Source organism: Orbicella franksi, chromosome 15, assembly GCF_964199315.1.
Source record: "Orbicella franksi chromosome 15, jaOrbFran1.1, whole genome shotgun sequence".
Classification (NCBI taxonomy): domain Eukaryota; kingdom Metazoa; phylum Cnidaria; class Anthozoa; order Scleractinia; family Merulinidae; genus Orbicella; species Orbicella franksi.
Window position 1 is genome coordinate 11,334,158 of NC_138159.1, and position 23,434 is coordinate 11,357,591.

General features: G+C 37.8%; 2 protein-coding genes across 4 annotated transcripts in view; one reads left to right on the forward strand and one right to left on the reverse strand.

The window, feature by feature from the left end:
* The window catches only part of LOC145470210 (dynein axonemal heavy chain 7-like), a 63,005-nt gene extending 57,849 nt beyond the window's left edge, over positions 1-5,156 (reverse strand). Inside the window, exons 1-2 of the mRNA XM_081454041.1 lie at positions 4,957-5,156; positions 4,249-4,317 (exon numbers count right to left, since the gene is read on the reverse strand). Coding sequence (XP_081310167.1) covers positions 4,249-4,317; positions 4,957-4,974 — 87 coding nt within the window. The 5' untranslated portion in view covers positions 4,975-5,156. The remainder of the gene's footprint in view (positions 1-4,248; positions 4,318-4,956) is intronic.
* Positions 5,157-5,283: 127 nt separating this feature from the next.
* Positions 5,284-21,831, forward strand: LOC145469979 (D-serine dehydratase-like). Of its 3 annotated transcripts, none has more exons than XM_081453809.1 (7): positions 5,284-6,254; positions 8,921-9,198; positions 12,248-12,428; positions 13,479-13,600; positions 15,378-15,567; positions 17,749-17,782; positions 17,966-18,058. In XM_081453809.1, the coding sequence occupies exons 1-7, from the start codon at positions 6,106-6,108 to the stop codon at positions 17,972-17,974; spliced, it is 963 nt and encodes a 320-aa protein (XP_081309935.1). In that variant the 5' UTR covers positions 5,284-6,105; the 3' UTR covers positions 17,975-18,058. The 3 variants fall into 3 exon arrangements, with proteins under 3 accessions (XP_081309935.1, XP_081309934.1, XP_081309936.1); XM_081453808.1 differs by lacking the exon at positions 17,749-17,782 and adding an exon at positions 20,740-21,812 and having other exon boundaries at positions 5,286-6,254; positions 17,966-18,071; XM_081453810.1 differs by lacking the exon at positions 17,749-17,782 and adding an exon at positions 20,740-21,831 and having other exon boundaries at positions 6,174-6,254; positions 8,926-9,198; positions 17,966-18,071.
* Positions 21,832-23,434: the final 1,603 nt, after the last annotated feature.

The following is a 23,434-nucleotide window of genomic DNA, read 5'->3' on the forward strand; positions in this document are numbered from 1 at the left end:
GGAGCTCGCGGCACAATCCATCTGCTCACTTTTCTGTGTGATCGCTAGCACCTGCCTGATCGATCTTTATCCTGTTTCAGTGGTCGGTTCGTGGTTGATGATTTACAAACTGGAAAAGTTGTTGGATGAGCAATTTCAAGCAAAGCTTTTGTCTTCTTCCCCTCTGGAAATTCAGAGCTGAAAGCCCCCCATGCATTTGGAATTCCAAACTGCATTACCCCCCCCCCCCCACCCCCATGCCTTCAGAATTCCAGTCCAAGAAACCCCACCTCTTCCTCAGAATTCCAAGATGCTGCCCCTGGTATGGTATGGATATTTTCTGGAATCACCCATTTACGAGACACCTTAGGATTACAGACTGATTTTACTGTTTATCCTCGTTTTTATCATCAACTTTTGACACTCCTTGGAAATAATTATTTCCAAAGTTATGTACATGTAGTTTTAACTGAAAACAGCTAAACAAACAGCTGGCACTACTGAATTCACATGCATCCCTGTAGTCGAGAAATTAGATTGAATTAAACCATTTGAGCATCTTGCAAGATAAAAGAGGTAAACAAAAGAACAGAGCCTGGTCAATTTACGTTTAAAGATATTCTTGCCAAAATTAAAAATAAAAACGAGTGTTTAAGGTATTTAAGTTTAAATTTAAGCTTAAATACGGTAATTTTCCAAAAACTCGCCAAACAGGTGAGTGATCAATGATTTGTACCTGCCCAACGTTTTTCACACTTGCATTGGGCAAGCACTAATTTCACTGCAGTTAGAGAAGGGGACATGGGGTTTTGCGGTGTTGATTGTTCCTCTGATGCAGTGATGCCATGATGTGGTGAATAAAGTCTCACCTTGCAGTGTTGCAGTGATCTCAAACCTTACAATGTTTGTGTTTCTCACCCTACTGTGTTTGGTGAAATGAAATAATTTACGGTGCGGTGGTTTCTTGCTTGATCTTTCTCAGACCTAAATTTAGCATGTAAACTTCGTTAATCCATGCTAATTTATTACACACACATACCATTGTGTTTTAATTTGTCTATAAGACCAACACGTACTAGCTGTCTACTTAATCTTCAATTTGCTCCTGCCAGCTGCCAAACTGAAGTTGCTTTCATTTATACGTTACTTGACAAGTAACTTGACTTCAGCTCTGCCACCTGACCTTTTGTACCACAAAACTGACAACTACCTTCATGGAGAAATTGGGAGCTCCACAACCTTTCTGCTAAATGCAAGGTCACGCTTTGGAAGAGCCGTACGATTCAACAATCGTCTTATTCAATAAAATTTTTTTTGGCTTTCTCGTGTTTGAAAATGTCATACAAGCATGTATTTTTCAAAAAAAACTCCCAAGAGTAAAGAAACTGAACTCATAGATCAGCGAAGTTCATTTCTGTCACTGACAATACTTGTTACTGTTAGCATGCGTGCATGACTTCCTAGAAAGGTTGTTTTATCACTTCACAGCAGTAGCTTTTTGAGTCAACCTCTCTGCCATGTTTATACAAACGAAATGTTCCAGTAAGTATATGAAAATATTAACAGGCATCAGCGGTATTGACACATAAGCATTGACAAGTGCTGTGATGTGTTTATTTTGTGAAAATCGTTGAGGTATAAATAAAGTATTTTGTCAAGTGTAGACATCCAGATCACGGTGCTCAAAATATATCTTGCGGTGATGTGGTGTTCGTTAAACTTTTTGCGGTGTTGTAGTGTTCAGAGCCCCCTTCCATGTCTCCCTCATTAGGTTATTCACTCTCAATTTCCATGTGTGATAGTTGACTTGAGCTGTGCCCTGGTCAACTGTGTCACATGATAGAAATTTCAAGCTCCTAATCTAATTGGCAAAACAGTATACATCTATTAGAGTTCTATCACAAATGCCATTCTGTGATTGGTTTAATGCCACTCACTATCTATTCTGTAAGCTGTAGATAGTGAGTAGCTTAACAGTATGCATTGTTATCTAAATATCGGCCACTTCTTTGTGTTTCAAAGTGTCTCTGAAGAGGAGTTAGATGATTAAAGTTTTTAACAACTAGCAGATTTATAGTAAAACAACATAAGATTATTTGCTCTCGATTTCTATGCATAATAGAAATTTCAAGCTCACAATCTCATTGTTGAATAGAAGCACTTGTGAAAGTTTAGGAGAAACACTTGCCTGCAGTGCTTTCCAAACTTGCAGTAATGTTTCTTTAACTTGATAGAAACATGGAAAATGTTTCCTGTTACAGTGGAACCCCACCTTACGGTCACCTTGTTATTATGGCCAGTCTGATTTGTCCCGGAGAAAAACCCATACATTTTCTTATAAGAAAAACCCAATTAATCTGGCCACCCATTGATATGGCTAACGGCCACATTCTGAAATCTCAACCTGTATAATCCTTTACAATTATACCCTGTTAATATGGTCACTCAAACCACTTATCAAAGTAAATGGTTTGAACCCAGGAGAATCAGTAGATTGTCTTACGTGATCATCCAGGTGAGGGTAATTCTGAAAAGAACTAGTTGATTGACCAACACTATTCACTTAATGACTCTGAAGATGACTCCCACTCTGGTTCTCGAAACATCAGTTGCCAATAACAGTTCTTTTCATCTACAAACCAGTTATGTTCATCTTTCCCTTGTTAATTTTGTACTGATTGAAGTTTCAAATTTTAAAAAATTATATCTGCATTTGGAATGCTTATTAAAGTCATTCCCCAGCATTGCATTGCGCATCCCTACTGCGCATAATTTCATGTGTGATTAGCGCGTGCACATTAAAAAATGGCAGCTTCTTCTTATAATGGCTGGACCTCGCCATAGAGATAAATTGCCATTTCCTCGCAAACAAGTATGGTGACCAATCATTTTTTTCTGTTGTTTTGAATTGAGTAATAAATTTCTCTGTGTGAAATAACTGTGGACCAATTCTCAGTGTAGAACAAAAAACAATCATCGGAAACGTGAATTTAGCAAGCAATCATGACTACAATCATGGTACTATTATAAGGATTTATTGGGTAAACTATAAACGAACATGGGGACCCCTCATTTTTATTTCAAAATTTAAGTTCCTATAATATAAACAATCAATAGGCAAAGTTTCACAAAAATCTCAGTGCAGGTTCTATTTCAGTGCAATGACCTTAAAAAACAGTTGTTTAGAATTGTTAGATATGTGATGTATCTGTCAAGACATCAATCCTACTCCATTAATATAGCCAACCCGTTAATGCGGCCAAATTTTTATCGCCTGTTGATGACTGTATCAATGTTATCAACTTTTTCACTACAAATTACACTATTAATAATATACATGAAAAAATTACTCAATTCTGATTGGCTGAGAGCAGTGCAGTTTAAGCCTGACACCAGTGCAAAAAGTGTAACACCAGTTTAAATTATTAATAAGTAATCAAACGGTTTTTCTCATTCAATTTGGAATTAATTTGCCCTTGTGAGTTTTTCAAAAAGCTGAAATTGCACTTGCTGAAGCAGCTCGTACAATTTCAGCTTTTTCAAAAAACTCACTTGTGCAAATTAAGTCCAAATTTAACTCGAAACCATATGATTACCTATACTTATCATATAACTGAGAAAATTACTTCTTTGTGATTGGCTGAGAACAGGCTAAGTTATCATTTATTCTTAATTTGCACTGCAGTCATATAATACCTGAGTGATCATATGAAGGCTTGAGCAATTATTAGGATTAACACTTCTCATGATATTTGAAAATTCTTTCAAATTGCAGTCACCTAAAGGCTCATGCAATTCTGAGAAAATTTTCAAGTATCACTCATAGTGTAAATCCCTAATTGCACTCGCATTCATACGAATACCTAATTGAAAGTACACTAATAGTTTCTAATACACTGTACATGTACATGTATATAATTAACAAATAAAGAAGTCTAAGCCATGTAGTACAGTGTGATAAAACACAATGGGCATTGGAGAATACAAGGGAAATGTAGAAAACACAAGCCACAGGCGAGTGTTTTCTACATTTCTCGAGTGTTCTCAAACGTCTGAAGTGTTCTATCACAGTGTAATACACGGCTTAGACTTCTTCAATTGCTTTATGACATAGATTTTACACATAAAAAACGATAAAACACACTTTTTCTATGTTTTATACTCGTATGAAACATGGGTTTTTGACCAATCAGAGCATGCGCAGGGTCCTAGCCATATTATAATAATTATTTTCAATAAAGCTTAATAAATATTGATCAGACGACTTACCTCCGGCAACTGAGGGAGGAACCTGACTGGCAAATGTGGATTTCGGCCTTTATTTTGACCTGATGAAAACTGAATAATGCAGATCGAAGTTTCAGTTATTGTGACAAGAATTAAGCTTAAGCTTATCTGAGGTTATTTTGACGTTCTCTTAATTTTTAATTGGTATATTTCTGAAACAATAAATACTATACTAGAAGTATAGACAACCTCTTAACCATCTGCAGTTATCTGGCAAGTGACAGTACTACAGTGAAGACAAAAATTCATTTACTTTACCACTCTGTTACTCAAGAATGTTACACGACCTATGAAAGCTTGTGATGATAACTAACTGAGCGGGAAAATTAAACAAAGCTCAGTTCAACGTTATAATCATAATGGTATCCGGTCACTTCGCTCCATGGTTAGATCGCTCCAAGTCTGTTCGCTCCAACGCAAATTTTTTTATTCCTCGTTTTTTCATCCACAGTCAAGCCAAACTCGGTTAGAAGTAGCGGACTCGGCCTGTGTGGAGCGATCTAACCATGGAGCGAAATGACCGTAATCCATCATAAGCTTGTATAAGCATATTCCGTACCTCTGTAAACTTAATGCTACTTTGTACATATCCGATGAAATGACCTGCACAAGCCAACTGCTTTATTCACAAAAGAGTTTTAAGTGTGAATGCCTAATTGTGACAAACAACAGTGCAAGGAAACTCCGTACCTGAGGTTGAACATCCATGGGCTTACTGATAAACAGCCCGCGCTCAACTTAAACTTTTCTTTTAGAGTGCGATGATATCGGTAAAGGATTCAACTGCAATAATTCTAGAAACATAATGTTCGTCGACAACAAATCTCGAGAGAGATTGGACTAACCCTTCAAGCGAGCAACTTCGCCATTTTCTGGGTAACTGTAACTATGACAACAAATCCATCATGCATCATAATCAAAACCTCAATCTCGTCCCCAGGGCCTTCTCCACTTTTCAAAATCCCTATAGCCTGCGAACGCAGACGTATTTCCGGCTGTCGCTCGTCTCCGCCGACAAATAACGTCTGCGAACCCGAGCCAGGAAACGATTTCTTTGACGTAGAAATTTTAAGCCAATCAGAGTTTAGCTCAAGTAGCCCCAGAACTACTGCGCGAGGTATGCATGGAATCTGATTGGCCAAGGAGAAACAAAAGTTATTACGTTACAGAAATCATTTCCTGGCTCGGGTTCGCAGACGTTATTTTCGGCGGAGACAAGCGACAGCCGGAAATACGTCTGCGTTCGCAGGTTAAAGATCCTGAGGACGAGGTTGAACGCAACCTGGTTCCCAGGCTCTCTCTCTCCTCTACCTGCTGCGGTAGGCTGCGCAGTTTTCTGCGCATCTCTAGCCCTGCTTGCGGGCTCAGGTAAAGCCTGGGGCGACTGGTCAGAGATCAGTGGAACGACATTTTCAGATTAAACCGGGGCAGCCAATAAGAATGGCTCTTGCCATTTTTTAATTCCTTTTCCGAATTCCCTAATTAAGGCAAAGAACCGGTTTGTCAGAAATGGAACGGTGAATTTCGGTCGGAATATTCCGACGGAAATAAGTGGACCACCTCCAGAGGTGATCCCAAATATTCCGGTCGGAAGAAACCGAAACAGCCCTTTCCATTTGAATTCCGACCGAAATTTCAGGATTCTTTGGCATGATGGAAAGCACCCCCATGGTTCTCATATGCTGCCGACCCTCCGCCGGCAGGTGACCGGTAGGTGACCGTTTCTGACCTCTTCTAGCGCTCGTACCCGGACACGAGTATCGCGCCGTCTTCTGCAGGCTGGAATGAAAGAGACACTTGAGTCCACAATATATGAGGCGGTAACTGAATGCATCAAAAATGGCGGCGAAAGAACGTGTCAGCGATTTGCGAACTCCAGCCTTTCTAATTGACTTAGGGACGGTAGAAAACAATTGTAAGGCCATGATAGAAAGATGCAGAAGCCTTGGCGTCGAGTTGCGGACAAATATGAAGACTCACAGAACATTGTAAGTATCCGAAGATTCGACTGTATGTTAACAAGGTTTATCGCATATCGCGTGATGGTTGACAAGGGCGCATTCCTTGTCAGCTATCACGCATAGAAATCGAAATCGAGAACGAATAATCTCATTGTTTTAGTGTAATTCTACCAGTCGTTCAAAACTATATCTAAATCCTCTTCAAAGACACCTCGAAAACGCAAAGACGCGGCCGTCATTTTGTCAACAAACGCACACTGATACGCTACTGACTATCTATTCTGTTGTTAGAGGTATCACATGCGATAACATCACAATAATTATACTACGAAATTATACATTACGTGATAATATCATAATTATACTACCATATAATTATGATATTAAAAGCTATAACATATACATTTCGAACATAAACCACTACAATACTTATTTGATTAAAAACACAGAAATGGCTACCAGCTGAGCGCTGATGATGTACGTTGACAGAAATATATTGTCGTAACGGATGTAAATAATCAGTAGTAATCAATGATAATCAATATAAAATCAGTACTAACTCAGCTTTCAGTTATTGATTTTCATTGATTACAATATCAATCAATTAATTGCCATTGATGGATATTGATTATCATTGAATTATTGATTTATTGATTTTCATTGATATCGTCAGGAACTATCTCGTTCGACTAGACTTGGAGAGTTGAAAAAAAAGTAAAAATTCACCACAAGAACAAATACTTCTTCTAAAAAACAAAAACCATGCAGGAGAAAATGTTGTTTCTTGTAACTACGTAAACACAAAATCATATGGTACAGACTAAAGTTACACTTGGGAGGAGGCACAGTGGCCTCATGGTTAGTGCACTTGTCTCCGGATCGAACGGTCCGGGTTCGAGCCCTGGCTGGGGACATTGTGTTGTGTTCTTGGGCAAGACACTTTACTCTCACAGTGCCTCTCTCCACCCAGGTGTATAAATGGGTACTGGCGAACTTAATGCTGGGGGTAACCCTGCGATGGACTAGAATCCCATCCAGGGGGAGTAGAAATACTCCTAGTCGCTTCATGCTCTAGAAACCAGGATAAGCTCCAGCCTGATGGGCCACTTGGCTCGCATGCAGACTTTACCTTTACCTTTAAAGTTACACTTGCAACTGAGGGGTAAATTGGAACTGGGATTGGCCTGTTAAGAGTCACTGCCTGTAAATATGGAGAATCCGATGACAGGTCCTCAAGGTAGTACGGTAATCCTGCATTCAAAACTTGAGTACCTTTGGCGAATAAATGGAGAAAAGGCATCGCTACTTCTTCCTTGGTTTTGTTAGTTCTCTCTTTTTACTTAAAAAAAGGGGAACCAATCCCGACTGCAGCGATTAATAGAACGTTTGTTCGGAATGAAACGCAAGTGTTTATGTAACATTTGTGTACACAACATGAATATGTAAATTGTTCTCCTTGTCATGGTGTCACACCATGCAATTCACCACGACAGCATACCTGAGAACGCTGGCTGGCCAGTCACAGTTTTAAACCGCTGCATTTGAACTTTTCCCTCTACATTGTTTAGACAAAGATACATATGGAAAATGGCCAAAAAGGAAGAAGCGAACGTTTCTTGGTTTTATCTGTCAAATTTACGGCGATTTTGGATTGTGAAACTCCCGTTCATGACTTTCTGAGTCTTTATGGCCTGTCACAAGAGTCACGTTGTCTTCTCTCATAGAATTCTACAGGACTTTGCCATCTATAACCAAGGCCATTGATTAGGTATGATTTAAATTATTGCTTACATGTGTGATACACAATGTCAAAGAACAATTTGTGTGATGAAACATGTCAAATTATGTTCATAAAGGTGACTGCGGAATCAAAGTTCTTGCTAGCTCGTCCAAAAAAGGCGCAATTGGTCAAAATACCCTTTAGAGTTTTTCATCTAGCGCGCTTAATTTTCACGGGCCAAACTAACCATTTAGATATGGTATACCTATGGCATAGCTCTTCCTTTAGAACCTTTTATTTGTTGAGAGATTCGTATACTAGAAGAGTTATGACCCTCTAAAATCAGTTGAAATTTTAGATGTAGATTAAATTGCGATAGTTGTATTTTTCAAACGGCCAAGAAGTAGACAAAACATATTTACTTCAAGATGACTTTTAGCTCAGAGAAATGGTCAAAGTGTAAATTGCAAACTGTGTGAATATGAAATCCAGGCAAGTTCCCTTCTTTCCGTACTGGTCTGTTGAAAATGTGCAATTTTGCATAAATTCCATCGGCCATCTTGGTTGATTGAGCAGTATTTTGAACTTTCCTAGATTTCACAAAAATGTGAAGTCGCTGGAACTTTGAAAGTGTATTTCTGAAAATACTTCACCAAAAGGGTCTTTTTGAGGCAATAAAAGAAAATCTGAATTTTCCAACCTGTCGTTGGATTCTCCATATTTACAGGCAGTGGCTCTTAATGCCCTGGGAAAATAAGAATCATTTTGATCACTGAAACTAGGATTTTTTTTTTCACTAGAAGCTAATATTATTATTAGTTCTTTAATTGTCTAACTAACTTGCAGATCATTATTACAGTGTATGTAAGAGGTTTCAACTTGGCTCAAATGATCCCATTGTAATATTGAACATAGTTAATGGTAGATGTAACTTGTTATCAAGCATTTCTAACAATGTTTTTTGTTTCCTAAGAGAAGCTGGCAAGTACATGACTGGAGGCACAAAACGATGTATATCGGTGTCAACTTTAGCTGAGGCAGAGTTTTATACCAGTGGAGGCTATGATGACATCACTTATGCTTATCCACTTTCGCCTGACAAGGTTCCACAGGCTTCCCAGCTTTTAGTAAGACTTGAGAAGTTTCATGTGTTGGTAGATAACTATGTTATTCTTGATGCACTGACTGCCTCTCCTCCTAAAGGGAAAAAGTGGTCCATTTTTCTCAAAGTTAACTGTGGTTACAACCGAGGTAAGTTGTGGTTTTAAATGCTGACCAAGTGCAGATATTTTGAAAAACAGATGAACTTATTAATAAAGCTAAGTAATTTCAGAGGTTTCAGCCTATCAGATTACTCCATTACAATCTGTCCAATATGGTTCAATACTCGGAGAATGTTGGAGGTGGCACAGTCCTGAAAAATCCAGCATGATCACTCTTGAAGATCTTTCATATCTAAAAAGAACTTGCTTTTACTCTTTTTTTTGTGTAAGTTTAGCATCAGTCAAAAGAATATGGCTATTTGGCAGCTGTCAATCAGAGTAACTAGACTCTTGTGACTCTCAGAGTGGTGCAAATATAGTTGCTATAATAATTACAATTAGTTATATTGTAAGAAAAGTTTCCTGCTGAGTTACATAAAGGCATTTTATTTAGCAGAAAAAGTTGTATTGGATGGACAGTGTAATAGTAAATAGATTTAGCCAAGCCTAAAAGTGGAGCTCCTGATTGCAATAACTAACCATAAAGAAAAAAGAGGATATTTTGTTTTTCTTGGATCAGAAACTCAAAAAATGATCAATTGCGAGCATGTAATTGTTCAGCGTGTGGTTTTGCTATTTTCCCAGTTAAATTTTAACAAACTGATGAGATGATTGTGCAAGGAATATGTAAGAAGAAAAGTCAAAAACGCACCAGGGGTAACTTTACACTGAAATTTTGCCTTTGCACGTACTCCCTTCTCCTCCAAAGTAATAACCTGTCTTGAGCCTGTGATCCAATCAAAAAACCAGTCCCTGGTCAGCGGTCAACTTCAAAAAAACCATATGAGCAATAAACCTGAGCCCGCAGTATGGTCATATGATACTGGTCAGTGGATAGCTTGTTTTGACAGCTGTCAATTAACCATAACATGGATACCCACAATCAAAGATATAGCTGTGATAATGGTGCTACTCTCAGTTTTCAAGGTATTAGTGTATGTATGGACGGACGTACGGACAAGGTGATGGCATACGGATGGATGTACAGACATACTTACGTACAGACAGTCACATGACTACCACAGTTTTTTAGATCAATGGGTTCCCAAATTTTCTAAGGTATGGGACTCTGCTCATGCACCTTCGGCACACAGGAGCTCCACTATAAACAGATGAAGCCATATCCAAAGACCTATTTCTCTGAACTACTTTTAGGGTGGTCTTTTGAACATTGTATTCTCTGCAACAAATTTAGCGACCCAAGTTCTTTGCATTATAATTTGCATTTGAGTAACTAATATTTATTATCTTACTGTGCCGTCAGAATTGTAGAAAAAAAAATCAATGTTAGAAGATTTTGCATGAGTGTCTGTTGTGTAATTTTCTCTTTGTCATTGTGCATGAAATGCTCCTAGAACACCAAGATGAAGACATCAAGGAAATGTTTGAAGGGAGAGTAAACATAACAACATAAATTGGAAACATCTGCCAGAATCACAGCCTTGTGCATGTGTAACCCATTAAATCACCCCCTTAATACATGTAGCTCTGCTTACATAGCAATATTTACTTTTAACAAAACTAGAGCATTATGTTTACTTTGTAGCTTTTGTCCAATTATAAAGACATATATCTTCAAGGTTTGGACTTTTTAAGGTCATGCTCATGATAGAGTCCTTTTAAACACGGAGCGATCTTATATAACAAGGCTGAGGTATTCAGCCTGCCAATCACAAATCCCAACAGACGACCAACACTCCCGTTTGATTGGCTTATTCACTCAGGTCTAATTTTTGCACATTGCCACAAAATTCTGGAGAACAATGGGTGTAATTTTCTGTTTTATTTTACAAGTAAGCAATGCCTTTTGAACTAAATGAACGATAGCTTCAGGAGAAGAGTTAACAAAGAAAATTGACTTTTTTAATTTCAACTTCATAATTTTGTTCCTCCACTTGCGAAAGCTTATCATATGAATTCAAGCTGTTCACTCAAATTTATAAAATGCTGTGTCTAGTTCTTTTGATGCCAGACTGTCTTTACTCCTTCGATGATTAACGTGGTTGAGAAATAAGTTTGGAAACTAAAAATCGTGAAAGAACCCAGATGCAAGCAGACTGTGAAGGTGATATATTAAATCTACGGTAATATGGTTATTCCTCAGTAAGTTATCTAAAAGAGATTCCATAAGGTGAACATTGGCTGCTGTTGTACTCTTGCTGCTAAAATTCAGTCGGCCTTTTACGAACGCAATTTTTGTTTTTATTGCATTCTGCCATGAGTCTTCTTTCTCCTTTCTAACATCAATATTCACTCAGGCGAATCTCACTTTGCCATTTTTCAAGTTCTCTTGTTTCTTAGTACTTTTTGTTTCCAATTTCTTTGCTCTGAATATAGAACAGTTTGAGGAATAACTCAGCGCTGTTCAATTTGCATTTTGTTTGCACCATCATAACGCTCATAAATCTGAATAATTTTAAATATCCTTTCAAAATCCGTCTGTGTTCACCAGCTAAACAAAATCACATCAAGTTTACAAGATTTGTTTTTGTTTTTGGCATGCTGAGATAAATGGGAACAGATAGCTTATTGATCGCAGGGCTCAGCTTTGCTATTTCAGTTAGCTGCGAAATTTGAATGTTCCGTGAAGTGATGAAGATAGTTCATTGTTTTTGTTCTTCCAAAGGCATCTTCTAAAGGGTTAATTTAAGTTCTACTTTCACTGTATTTTTATTATTTATATCTAACTTATTTTATTCTATGTAAATGACTCTGTTCTTTTAACGAAAAAAAACACTATTTCTCCACGACTTCTATGTTATGCAACTGTTATTTTGGCTTTCAACCACTGCACAGAGAAGCCAACAAAGTGCTTCAAAGGTGGTGTGTCCTTGCCTTTTATAGGATTGCTCTGTGTTTAACCTGAATTAATTACTTTCAAAGACTGTAAAATGATTATATGATTATTTCAACAATGTAGCTTGTAACTGTTGGATGTATCATCATGATTTTAATATGTCAAGCTGTCACAATTAACCCAGGAATTACAATGGCATTAGATCATAAAGTTTTAATGTTGTCCCATATTAATGTTTCAGCTGGTGTGTGGTATGATGATCCACAAAGTGTGGACTTGGCCAAGGAAATAGCTTCTAGGAGTTGTTTGACTTTTAAAGGTCTCTACATACATGAGGGAGATTCATACAAATGTCGCGGTGAAGATGAAATCAAACAAAGTGCCTCTGAAACATTCAAGAGGCTTAACATATTTTCAAGCAGGTCAGAATTTAATCTATTTTCATGTTCTGCATTTCATTTGATTCTTTATAATTTTATACTCAGCTCAAACCCATGATAGCCTGAAATTTTTTTCTGTTAAGCATGACATGTGACCATATTAGACAAAGAATGTGTTTTTCTACAATAATGTTATATAGCTGCAGGTAATATCCTCAATGTGTTGGTTTGTTTGGGGTGGAAGTCAACACTAAACACCTCTCAAATCATGAAATAGTTGCCATTCTCAGGCTCTGTTTGGACAATATTTGAAGAAAGGGCATGATCTGCTGACTATAGCTCAGCAGGCATGCCAGGTTAAATGCTGAGGAAAGAATTGGTACAGCAAGGGCGGAGATTCTGGTAAATATGAGTAGTAGGGTCTCAACAGCAGTGGTTGCTCTAGTTAGACGAGGCAGGAGCGAATATGGTGGGCTGACCAGGTTGAAACAAATGTATGGATATCAAGCAATTAGTCAGACTTACCATGAGCCGCATCCTTAACAGCTTGGACTACCCAGCCTTGGAATTCAGCAGAAGGCTGACCTGGCAATAAGGGATCAGAGTATATAGAAACTGGTACTAAAGGAGTGCTAGTGCATGGGATGTTCACATGTGTCACCAGCAGATTAAGATGTGGTGACACATGTACAGCCATGCCACCTAGCAATTACCGGTACCAGCCAGTCAATGTGTGCGGTCATCATGAGGAAAGTAAAGGAACACAAAGGTGATGCTTCACTAAGACAGTGCCACCTATATGGCAGTTTACAAATATTTGAGGTCAAAAATATAACTTACAGGAGATTTAAAATCAACTTACCAGTCCTTGTTTGATGTTGTTACAGTATGATTCAAACGCTGATGTGTTTAAAGATCGAACATTGCTTGGGCAATAAGGGGGTAAAAGTAAAATTCCAAAACAACTTATGTAATTTATAATTAAATTCCACTTTGAATACAGTGAGGAATGATTCCAAATAAATTTAACTGACTTAAATTTTTCAAACATTGCATAATTTATTCTCATATCTTAATATTTTTTCCTGCCAGACTTAAAGAAGCTGGTGTAAAATTTTCTGTTGTGGCTATTGGGGCAACTCCAAGTTGTTCAAAACCTCCAGATGATATTCAAGAGATTAATGAGTTTCATCCAGGGAATTATGTATTTTATGGTAGGTCAGATGGACACTTGGTTAACTTGGCATTTTTACCTACAACCTGTCGAATGCAGTGTTCTTACAACTATCATCTACAGAGTACCTGTACATTTAAGTCTAGTATTGTACTACACTTGTCAGTTGAGTAAGGAATGACGGAAGTTTGGCAACAAAATTTTGGCCTTAATGTTACTGTGTTGTCAGGGGCAACTTTACTTGTTTCCATTGGTTACAATATCAACAGCCATGGTCACCTGTCACATTGCCTACAATTTCACATGCTTTGCTGGCAATGATGTCAAAGGCCCACAAGTTGCCACTGGAAATGCAGCCAGTTGCCCGTGACAGCAGCACAATTTTCATGTTAAAACATGGTGACCAAACTTTCGTTGTGCCTTACTCGACTGATAATCGTAGTAGGCTATTGTACAGTTATCTTACATTGTGACCACCTTTTATGTTATTACTGCACAGTGCAGATCTCACATTTGACATCTGAAAACCCATCCAATTGATGAAAAAGTTGAAAAAACATGATAGAAGGATGTTAAAATGGACTCAAATGCCAGAAAGATATAGTCAAGATAACCAAAAGCCAAAGAAACAGCAAATAAAATACACCTTTTACGTCACCTCATTTTCAAAATACTGTCATCATGAAAGTCTTTCTTAACGCAACATTTAACACTGAAGTCAACAAAGGATGGCTGCAAAAGACAGGCCACCACAACATTTGGAGAAAGGTTACAAAAGGAGTCATCCCCTAATATACTTGTACATGTATATCATAGTGGTAAATATACAGTCGAACCTCCGGTTGCGACCACCTCTCGTAAGCGACCACCTCTCCTTAGCGACCACTTTGCCAAAGTACCAGAAGTTTCCAAGTCAAATCACTATATTTGGAACCTCTTGTAAGAAACCACCTTTCATAAGCAACCATGACCACTTCAGAGCTAAAAGTTTGACATTTTCTTTTGTTTTTAACCTCCTGTAAGCAACCACTTGACAGATAATAGAGCGTAAGTTGGGTAATGAGGTGTTGTAACATTATCGCATTCCTGCGCAGTACAAGAGACAGAAATTTCTCAATGGGAAGTACTGGATATTTTTCTCCAAATTGACTTTTCATTTATTTAAAACTAAATTTATTAAATTTATTTGATTTTCATTTCATTTAAAACATGGCATTAAGTCTCTGCAGTTACCATATGCTAATGAGGCAAAATTTTGATCCAATATGGTCTAACCTCTCTAAAGTGACCACTTACATAAGCGACCACCTAGGCTTGACAATATTTTGGGTGGTCGCTTACGGGAGGTTCAACTAAAGCTGAAAACACTTAATGAATAATTCAAGACGCATCTCAAGAGAAATGAGAGGCATCTCTCAAGATGTTGGTAACTTACTTTTGAGCAGTATAATTGTATATCATAGTGGTAAATATAGCTGATGTTTTTTTTATGTGGTTATACCCATTTCACTCCTCTGAAGTCCATGCACAGCACATATTTTCTCCAAATAAGGCAAATATGGTATATAAAAAATTCAAAAGCATGCCAATCTTCCATTTCTTCTCTTTTCTTTTATCCTCTTTATTGTGCTCCTTCTTTCTTGTTACTTGATCTGCACTTGGCACAAAAATGGACAAATTTAATAAACCATGTTTTGAAAACTTCAGCCATAAATAAATAAACTTAGGTAGAGTTACAAAATAATTATAAAAGAAAATGAGAAAACTTGTCAATGTTTGTTTTTTCCAGAGGTAATCATTAGTTTTTTTATCTTCAGATTATGAACAGTTCCTTATAGGGTCATGCAAAATGAAGGACATTGCAGTAAGAGTCTTAACAAGGGTGATTGGGCAATATCCTGAGAGAGGACAAATTTTGATTGACTGTGGTTGGACTGGATTGTCACATGACAGCCTTGGAAAACTGACAACAGGGTTTTGTTACTTTGAAGGACATCCCAATCTCAAGTGAGTCATGATTGTGGGTTATTCAAGGTTACGGAATTACAAATAAATTTGTCAGTCAACTTCTCCCAAAATGTAAAGAGTTAGTTAAAGTAAGTAATGTCCAATCAAAAATATTGTTTTCCTGCTCTGGAATCATGATTAAAGTATAAAACAATTTCCAGTACTCAGAGCGCAATAATTTTTTTTAAAAGTGGGATATTTCAATTGGCTGATCAACCTAACTTCATCAGCCACGGTAAAAATATAAAAGGTAAGAAGGTTTATATCATGTTCATTAGGGTGTCAAGGTGGCTAAAATAGTGTAATTGATGCTAGCTACATGATGACTGAGTGACCCCATGCCCCACTGGAGGCAATGAGGATTCATGATGATGACATGATCATTGTAATCAGATCTCAATTGCCTCCCTTATGTGACGTTGAATGTGTTGCTTTCTGTGGTAAGAACTGCTGGAATGCACTGAATGTTCTGTGAGCTGGCAATATTCATGAATACATGTAGCTGATGAATTCCTCAAGACATGTACCTTTACCCCAGTTTCTAATAGGCGAGATGTTAATTGCCAACATATTCTTTGGTAATGGTTTAAACAATCATAAATATTATGCTTTCAGTAGCAGAAAAAAGTAACTCAAAATCTTTTTCGTCCCAAAGCAGTTACAATTTGTTTGTGCGATATCTCAATGAGCATCACACAAATTACCCTGGCTATAGGTGTAGGGTGATTTGTCAGCTTTGCTATATAAAAATGTACTAGTACTATGTGCTTTAGTGTCTATTCTCAGTGCTTTATCACAACACAACATTTTGCAAGCAAGCTAATACAGAACTGTAACTCTTCATTTCTTCATTAAATCAATTACCAAAATTAAAAGATTCCATGTTGCCATGCATCTTTTCAGTACTGTTATAGATTACAGCTGAAACCAGCATGTGGTAACAACAAAAAAGTGGCACACAAGGCATTAGCCGAGTGTGTCACTGATGTGCTTACCACACAATTTTTAGCAAGTATGAAGAAACCAAAAAATGTTAATGATGCCATCTATATGTCTGTCCTCTAGTAGATCATACATGTAAGTAAGAACCAATCAAAATTTCAGAATGATTTGACATAATGGTATGCATTGGTTTATCAGACTGATGCAGTTCTAATTTATAAAACTGTAGCTCTGGTGTGGGGTGTAAGATTTGCTCAGCATGCTAGTAATATTTTGGAGCATGAGTTTTGTTGCATCAACCTCATTATACTTGCAACATCACTATTGTATATGGTCTGTGCTATTACTTAGCATAATTTTATGATAGCAAGTAATATAGTCTACTCCTTGCAGAGTTTAATCACATTTTAGCATTGCTGAAGCTCAAGCAACATTCGCAGATTTATTTCGTTCACTTTAGTTTTCCTTCCTCTCCCTCCCTAGTTACTGTGTACAGACAATTAAAATGACAGCTTTTTTGATTACTATGTATAATTACATATGATTATGTTCTCTTACTCTTCAATGTTATTAGTATGCAAATTATTTCATGTTAGTAACTAGCCAAAAAAAATCTGTGTTATCTTGTATATCTATCAGTTTACTTGTTTCTTATGCTGGAGTATTTTTACTCTATTATATTTAAAGTAGTGAATGTTTCAATACTAGAGAATTATTTAGTAAATGAAAGTATGTAGTTAATTATTAATAAGGGCTGTCTTTCATCCCAAACACTGCCTAGCTTATTGTGTTGTGTAATTTAGATATATAAGACACTGTATATGGCTTATGTGACAGGCTTTAAGAGATTCTAATGAAACAGTCATGGCAACCTGACTTCTTGCTACAGTGTGTATGCACATCTACATGAAAATTGTACATATTTTGTGATAACAACAGGAAAAGTAATGTAGAAATGTAAATAACAGAGTGGATATATCAAGTCAGCAAGGTTGATTTTTGTCACTGTTAAGGGATGTGCGCTATATACCGGTAGCTAGAGAAAATGGCATAAACACCTAATAATCTTCAAATGTAAATACATGCCCAGATGGCAAATACTATGGCACACAAATTTAATGACAAAATTTGTTTACTTCAAAGCCATTTCACTTAGGTTAGCTTAAGTGTTTCCTTGCAACAGTTTACTTATGCATAACAAGTTCCTAAAATATGAGTTAGATCATTTTTGTTTTATAGTAGAACACACTTTACTGAGAAGATAAAAACAGAGGTAATATTATCATTATATTATGCCACTTATGTAATAATATTGTATTCATTTAGCCATTAATTTAAGTCAAAAAAAAATACATTTTTTTTTACATATTCTTGATTGTAATACCATCAATATTACTAGCAGTAGTGGTATATTGAGTACTATTGTCTTGTTAGTAACAATAAACTTAAATTGCAGGCTTCTTAAAATGACTCAGGAAGTTGGTACAGTGGAAGCTGTTGAAGGGTCTCTAGATGTATCACTCTACCCAATTGGCTCATTTCTGAAGATAATGCCCTATCACGTAAGTAGAGTATTCTAACTGAGGAGAAATAATATAGCAGAACTCCGATGGCCCAAAGGGCCGCCAAGTGGAGCCCCGTACTCATATAGGAAAGAAAAGGATTTTCTCATGGTCATCATGGCTGGCGGCATTGCTTGTGGGTGGGTACACACAACAGAGGTGACGGCAATGACAGAGTTGCACAAGATGGTGGTCATACTCCAGCTTTTGACAGAGACATGCAGCCTGTTAAAACAAGGTATCCACTGTCCAGCATCATGTGACCATATTGCGGGCTCAGGTTTAGAGTTCATCGAGGTTACCTGTTTTCTTTAAGTTGACCGCTGATCAAGTGCTGGTTTTTGATTGGATCGCAGGCTCTCGTCAGGTTAACGTGTTGTAAACAGGGCCGGGCTGTTCGGAAGGCAGCTAATGCTAACCCAGGATTAAAAGTTAACCGAAGTATAAATTTTATAGTATACAAATGTTTTTCACTGCTTTTGTTTTTGTATTTTGAGATTATTCAAACTGAAAACAATATAAGAAAACCTGACTGCAAAGTTACAAAACTCAAATCAAAATTCTCGCTTATCCTGGGTTAGCTTAATTGAGCTTTTAACAACCTGGTCCAGGAGCTCTGCTTCAAGGCTTGGCTAAATCTATATACCAGTATTATTTTACTTTCACATTAGTATGGTGTTACATAACACATGATTTGAGACGACATACAATACCTATTTTTGCTTTTATATGTACAGTGTCTATGGTTATCAGCGGACACTACAGACAGTCCCCCCAGTGTCTTCTTAATGAAGGTTTCTTTGTAAAATGACCTACACAGTGTAGCTCAACAGGAGTTTTGTGGTCAGAGCATTGGTTTTGCAGGAAGTCATAAGTTTGAATTTAATCAGGGTCTCTGGATGTTTTTTCAGATTGTCTCACACTCATGATAAGCTGATCAACGTCTTTTCATGTCAGCTCAACTCGTACACCAGTCTCAGTGGCATATCTAAGGGAGGGGCATGGGTGGGGGGGCTTCCCCCTTATTTTGGGTAAAACAAAATCGCAAAAGGAAGAAAAGTGGGCAGGGCAAGCAATAACCCCCCCCCCCCCCCCCCGCTTAGCTCAAGTGTAGACGTTGTTGGGGGAATTAGCTGACATGTAGACAAAATGTAGAAACACAACTTATATTCTGAACGATAAACAGGAAGTTCTGACAATACTCGATACTCGTGAAACGCATGAAGAAGATCTCGGTTCTCTCGCTCGATTTCGACTTAGTTCCATGTGATCTGTCACATGACCTTGTTTGTGTCCCATGATTCCACTACACAAGGTCTGGATCTCCCACTGAGTCTACGCAATTACATGTACCATCATTTCTTTTCTATCACAAACTTTACTAGTCTCCCTCGCAGCCAGTTTTAGTGTCCTCACACAATCCTCCTCCCCACTAACCCTACGTTTGTGGGGAGAAGTGATGACACAAAAAGCAGCTGCGAGGGAGACTAAGACTTTACTGATCATAGCAGTAAAGGTGGCATAGTATCATAGTAGTAAGATAACATAACTCGTGTAGAGTTCTCTGTAGCACATTGAATATATGCGGGCGGGTGGTCAAAGGTTTGAGGACCTAACAAGGACTTCTTTTTGTGATCTTTTCACAAACGTTATATTCTTCTACCATTCATTTAGTTATCAGGGAACCCAAGTTATGTTCAGCATTGTCACTGTTTCAACAGAGATTGTGTTCATCCGTTCAAAAGTTGTAGAAAGTAAAGATGTTTATTATATAGACACGAGTGTTTTACTGGAAAATACACCACTCGTAAAATTCATATGAAACTACATCCAGGACTCGAGTGGCGTATTTTCCATATCGTCACTAGTGAAAATATCAATGATTTCACAAATATCAGGTTTGTCTCTTAAATTGAACTTAAATTTGTTGGTGTATGATCGAAACATCTTCGGGTCTTCCTTGAAAATCTTCGGCAATCTTCGGTAATCTTCGGAAATGGTCGGGAAATGGTCGGTAACGTTCTTGTGACCCTTGGACAAATTTTGGACAATCTTCGGGAACTTCGGAAAGTGATCGGAAATCTTCGGAAAATCGTCAAAAACGCCGTCATCAGTATGTCTACATGATAAAAAGAACATTACACGTCAGCTCGAAGATATGAATTTTATGTTCTCGTAGCAAGAACAGTATCTCAGATATTGTTCTTGCCACTTGAACACAAAATTCATATCTTCTCACCACCGTGTAATATCCTCTATTTATTATGTGGAGAAGAGTGTTTTACTGGGAACTAAACCACTCGTAGATTCCGTACGCCACTTCATCCGGGACCCGAGTGGCGTATTTTCCGTATGTCACCTTTGTGAGTGTCGTATCGTTCAATGACGTCACGATTCCCGCCTTTTGCTTTTGTTGAATTGGTTTCTCCATATAATAAAAAGAACATTACACGTTGGCTCGAAGATATGAATTTTATGTTCTTGCCACTCGAACATAAAATTCATATCTTCTCACCGCCGTGTAATATCCTCTATATATTTAATCTCTGATACTAACATCTTGGTTAATTTTTATATCAGTACCACGTGAGTGGAGGGTAATGTTGATAGTTATACTTCTTGTTAAATGTTATTTGGATAGTAACAAGACTGTTTTCAACTTACCCAGGCATGTGCCACTGCTTATATGCATCCTATGTACTATGTTGTGAAGGAAGACCTGGTTGTGGACAAGTGGATTCCTAATAGAGGCTGGTGAATTATTGCCACAAGTTGGCCGATACTGAGTGCAAAGTGTAACGCTTGACTTGTTGGCAGCCAAAATACTGCAAGACATTTATGCACTCACAGTGTATGATATAATTTTATTGATAAGACATATGTTCATAATTTGCATCTGATAAGATTTTCTTGCATTAGCTTCCACTGAAGCTAGCCCCACCCTATTTCTTTAGAAGCAGGGGCTAACTGTTTACATGAATGGCCAATGGGTTCGAATTTAACACGAAGAGTGAATAATAACAGTATGAGTTTCAAATTCCTTTTCAGTTTGTTCGAAGCAAGCATTAATGCAATAACGTAATGGGAACGTCATCCTACCACCGTCAACCTAGCAACTTGGCACTCTGGTAACGTGGGCACATGAAATAGTAAAGGTTTTGGTTTTTTTGAACTAGCGCTATATAAGAATATTAGATTTATTTTTAAATTACATAAATTAGTATCAGTGCAAAATATTAAAATATTAAAGTATACGTTTCAAAAACTGATCGTCTGCTTTTACGTGATGTTTTACGTTGTTTCATGACGTGGCACAACCATGGAGGATGTCAAATGATTTGCAGGGATGGGAAGCTGGAAACACACCCTGTAAAAAATAAAGTACCCACTAAAATTGATTATTTGAAATATGACACCCAGCCTGTGAAAGGCGTGCCCAAAATACATGAAGATTAATTAAACAGGAACCTCTCCTTTGGAATACTTCCATTCAGAGAACACCTCCATTCCGGAGACACAAATTTGGGTCCCGAAAAAGTTCATCTGATCTTTGTTTTTGTATACCTCTATTGAAGAGATATTGGAGCCGGCTACTAAAGTTGTCAGTCTTCTCATAGTGTCTGAGATCGCGTGTGTGCCTCATGCTACTTTGAGCCAGATCAACCCACTCCTACTCTCAAATTCCTGAACACAGCGAGTGCATTTCACTACGTATTATTTTATCTCAGGGCATTCGCATTGTTGTATTGACCGGATGAAATTTTCTAAGAAATAAAAGCTTGGGGTTACTGGTCGTAATATGGGAATTCCAGAAAAGAATTTGAATGAGGATTTATTCAGTCCTTTTTTTCTGTGGAAGTAATTAGAACGAGGTAATCAAATGGTGGAATGCCATGGTAGATTCTTGCGATGTTGTTGAATATAACATCAGAAGGTAACGGGTTGATGCTATCACTCGGTCTTCACGGAAAATCTCAGATCTCTCCGTCCAAAACTGCCTTTATTTTGTTAAAACTTGAAATGGAAATCAAAGCTGCTTTTTCTCTGCTTTGGTTTCGACTTGAGAAGATGAAATATAAAATTTCATTAACGTTTTTACTGCGCCTTTCAATAACATGCTGACCTCAACCGTTAAATAACGTCAATCAAATGTTCAGCGGCTCCTCCCAGTTTCTGACTATGCTGTCTGAACAGTGCTCAACGATTTGATTTGATTACCGCGCGCTCGGCAGTAGTCGGAAGCTTGAAAGAACCGCCGAACATTTGATTGACGGTAGCGAAAAACGCATTTCTCGGTTGAGATTTGAATGTTATTGAACAGCGCAGTAAGAATCCAAGGGCCAAAAACTCTTTCTCCCTTTGCAACTGTTGCAGTTTTGATGAAAAAAGCAGTAAGTTTGGATTATCCCCTGCTTTCTTATATTAAGAGTATTGTACAGGCCGGCAAATGATCCCGGGACCGAAACTGATTTCACCGCAAAAAGTATGGAATGGCGTGGACTCCATGAAAAGTCTTTTGATGGATACATATTTTTTTTAATTATCCAAGGTGAAGAAAACACAGGCATAAAAGCAGCAATCAAAAAAGAAACGTTTAACATACTGCGCAAAATTCAAAACTGACATGTGTTGACTGCATAAATTTTTCGTTTGGAAAAAGCACTGCAAAATGAAACATGAATCTTCGAAGATGCCTCTGCCATCTAATTAAGGTGGCTGAACACAGTTTTCGCGCGCTCTTGCCAATGCGATTCATCGCGCGCACAAGGGGAATACAAAACCAGGACGGCAACGGGAAGCTAAGCAAAAGGTTTAATGAGTAGAACAATAACTGTGCACGTGCGTTATAATTCTTGGTACATTTCTTTGCCGTCCTCTGCAAAACAACGTGAAATGACCAAATTTTGCGTTGTCTGGAGAACGTGAACCACGACGGGGAACTTTTTTTGTTATTTCAAATGTTTCGCCCTGTCCCAGATTCAGTTTCTTGATAGTTTTGACACTAAGAAACAAAGGATCGCGAGATTCGGAGGTAGAATATAAAATCATTTTTCAATCGACATTGCCCCTCGGCGTTAGAGTCGCGCGTACAACTGTGTATTTATTCAATGATGTGTCCTATTCAAAACTCAACTTGGCACTGAGGAAGTGCTAGGTCCGAAAAGTCTCAGTATAGACATCATTTTTAATTTGGCACTGCGTTATTACTCTTAACAACTTTTTAACTGTTAACTGTGCCACCCAGCAACTGATCCTTTTGGATTACATACCTCTTACTAACGGAGTTCGAGGTCCGTACTTACGGACCGAGTTTTTTCCCCCATCGATTTATGGCCCAAGCGCGTCAGGGTCTGGGGTCGAGA

What these genes read in the sequence shown, in the direction of transcription:
- LOC145469979 (XM_081453808.1), top strand. Translation starts at nt 6,106, where the DNA reads ATGGCGGCGAAAGAACGTGTCAGCGATTTGCGAACTCCAGCCTTTCTA. An exon ending in ATGAAGACTCACAGAACATT is followed by an intron (nt 6,255 to 8,920) that starts GTAAGTATCCGA and finishes TTGTTTCCTAAG; the next exon opens with AGAAGCTGGCAAGTACATGA. An exon ending in TAACTGTGGTTACAACCGAG is followed by an intron (nt 9,199 to 12,247) that starts GTAAGTTGTGGT and finishes TTAATGTTTCAG; the next exon opens with CTGGTGTGTGGTATGATGAT.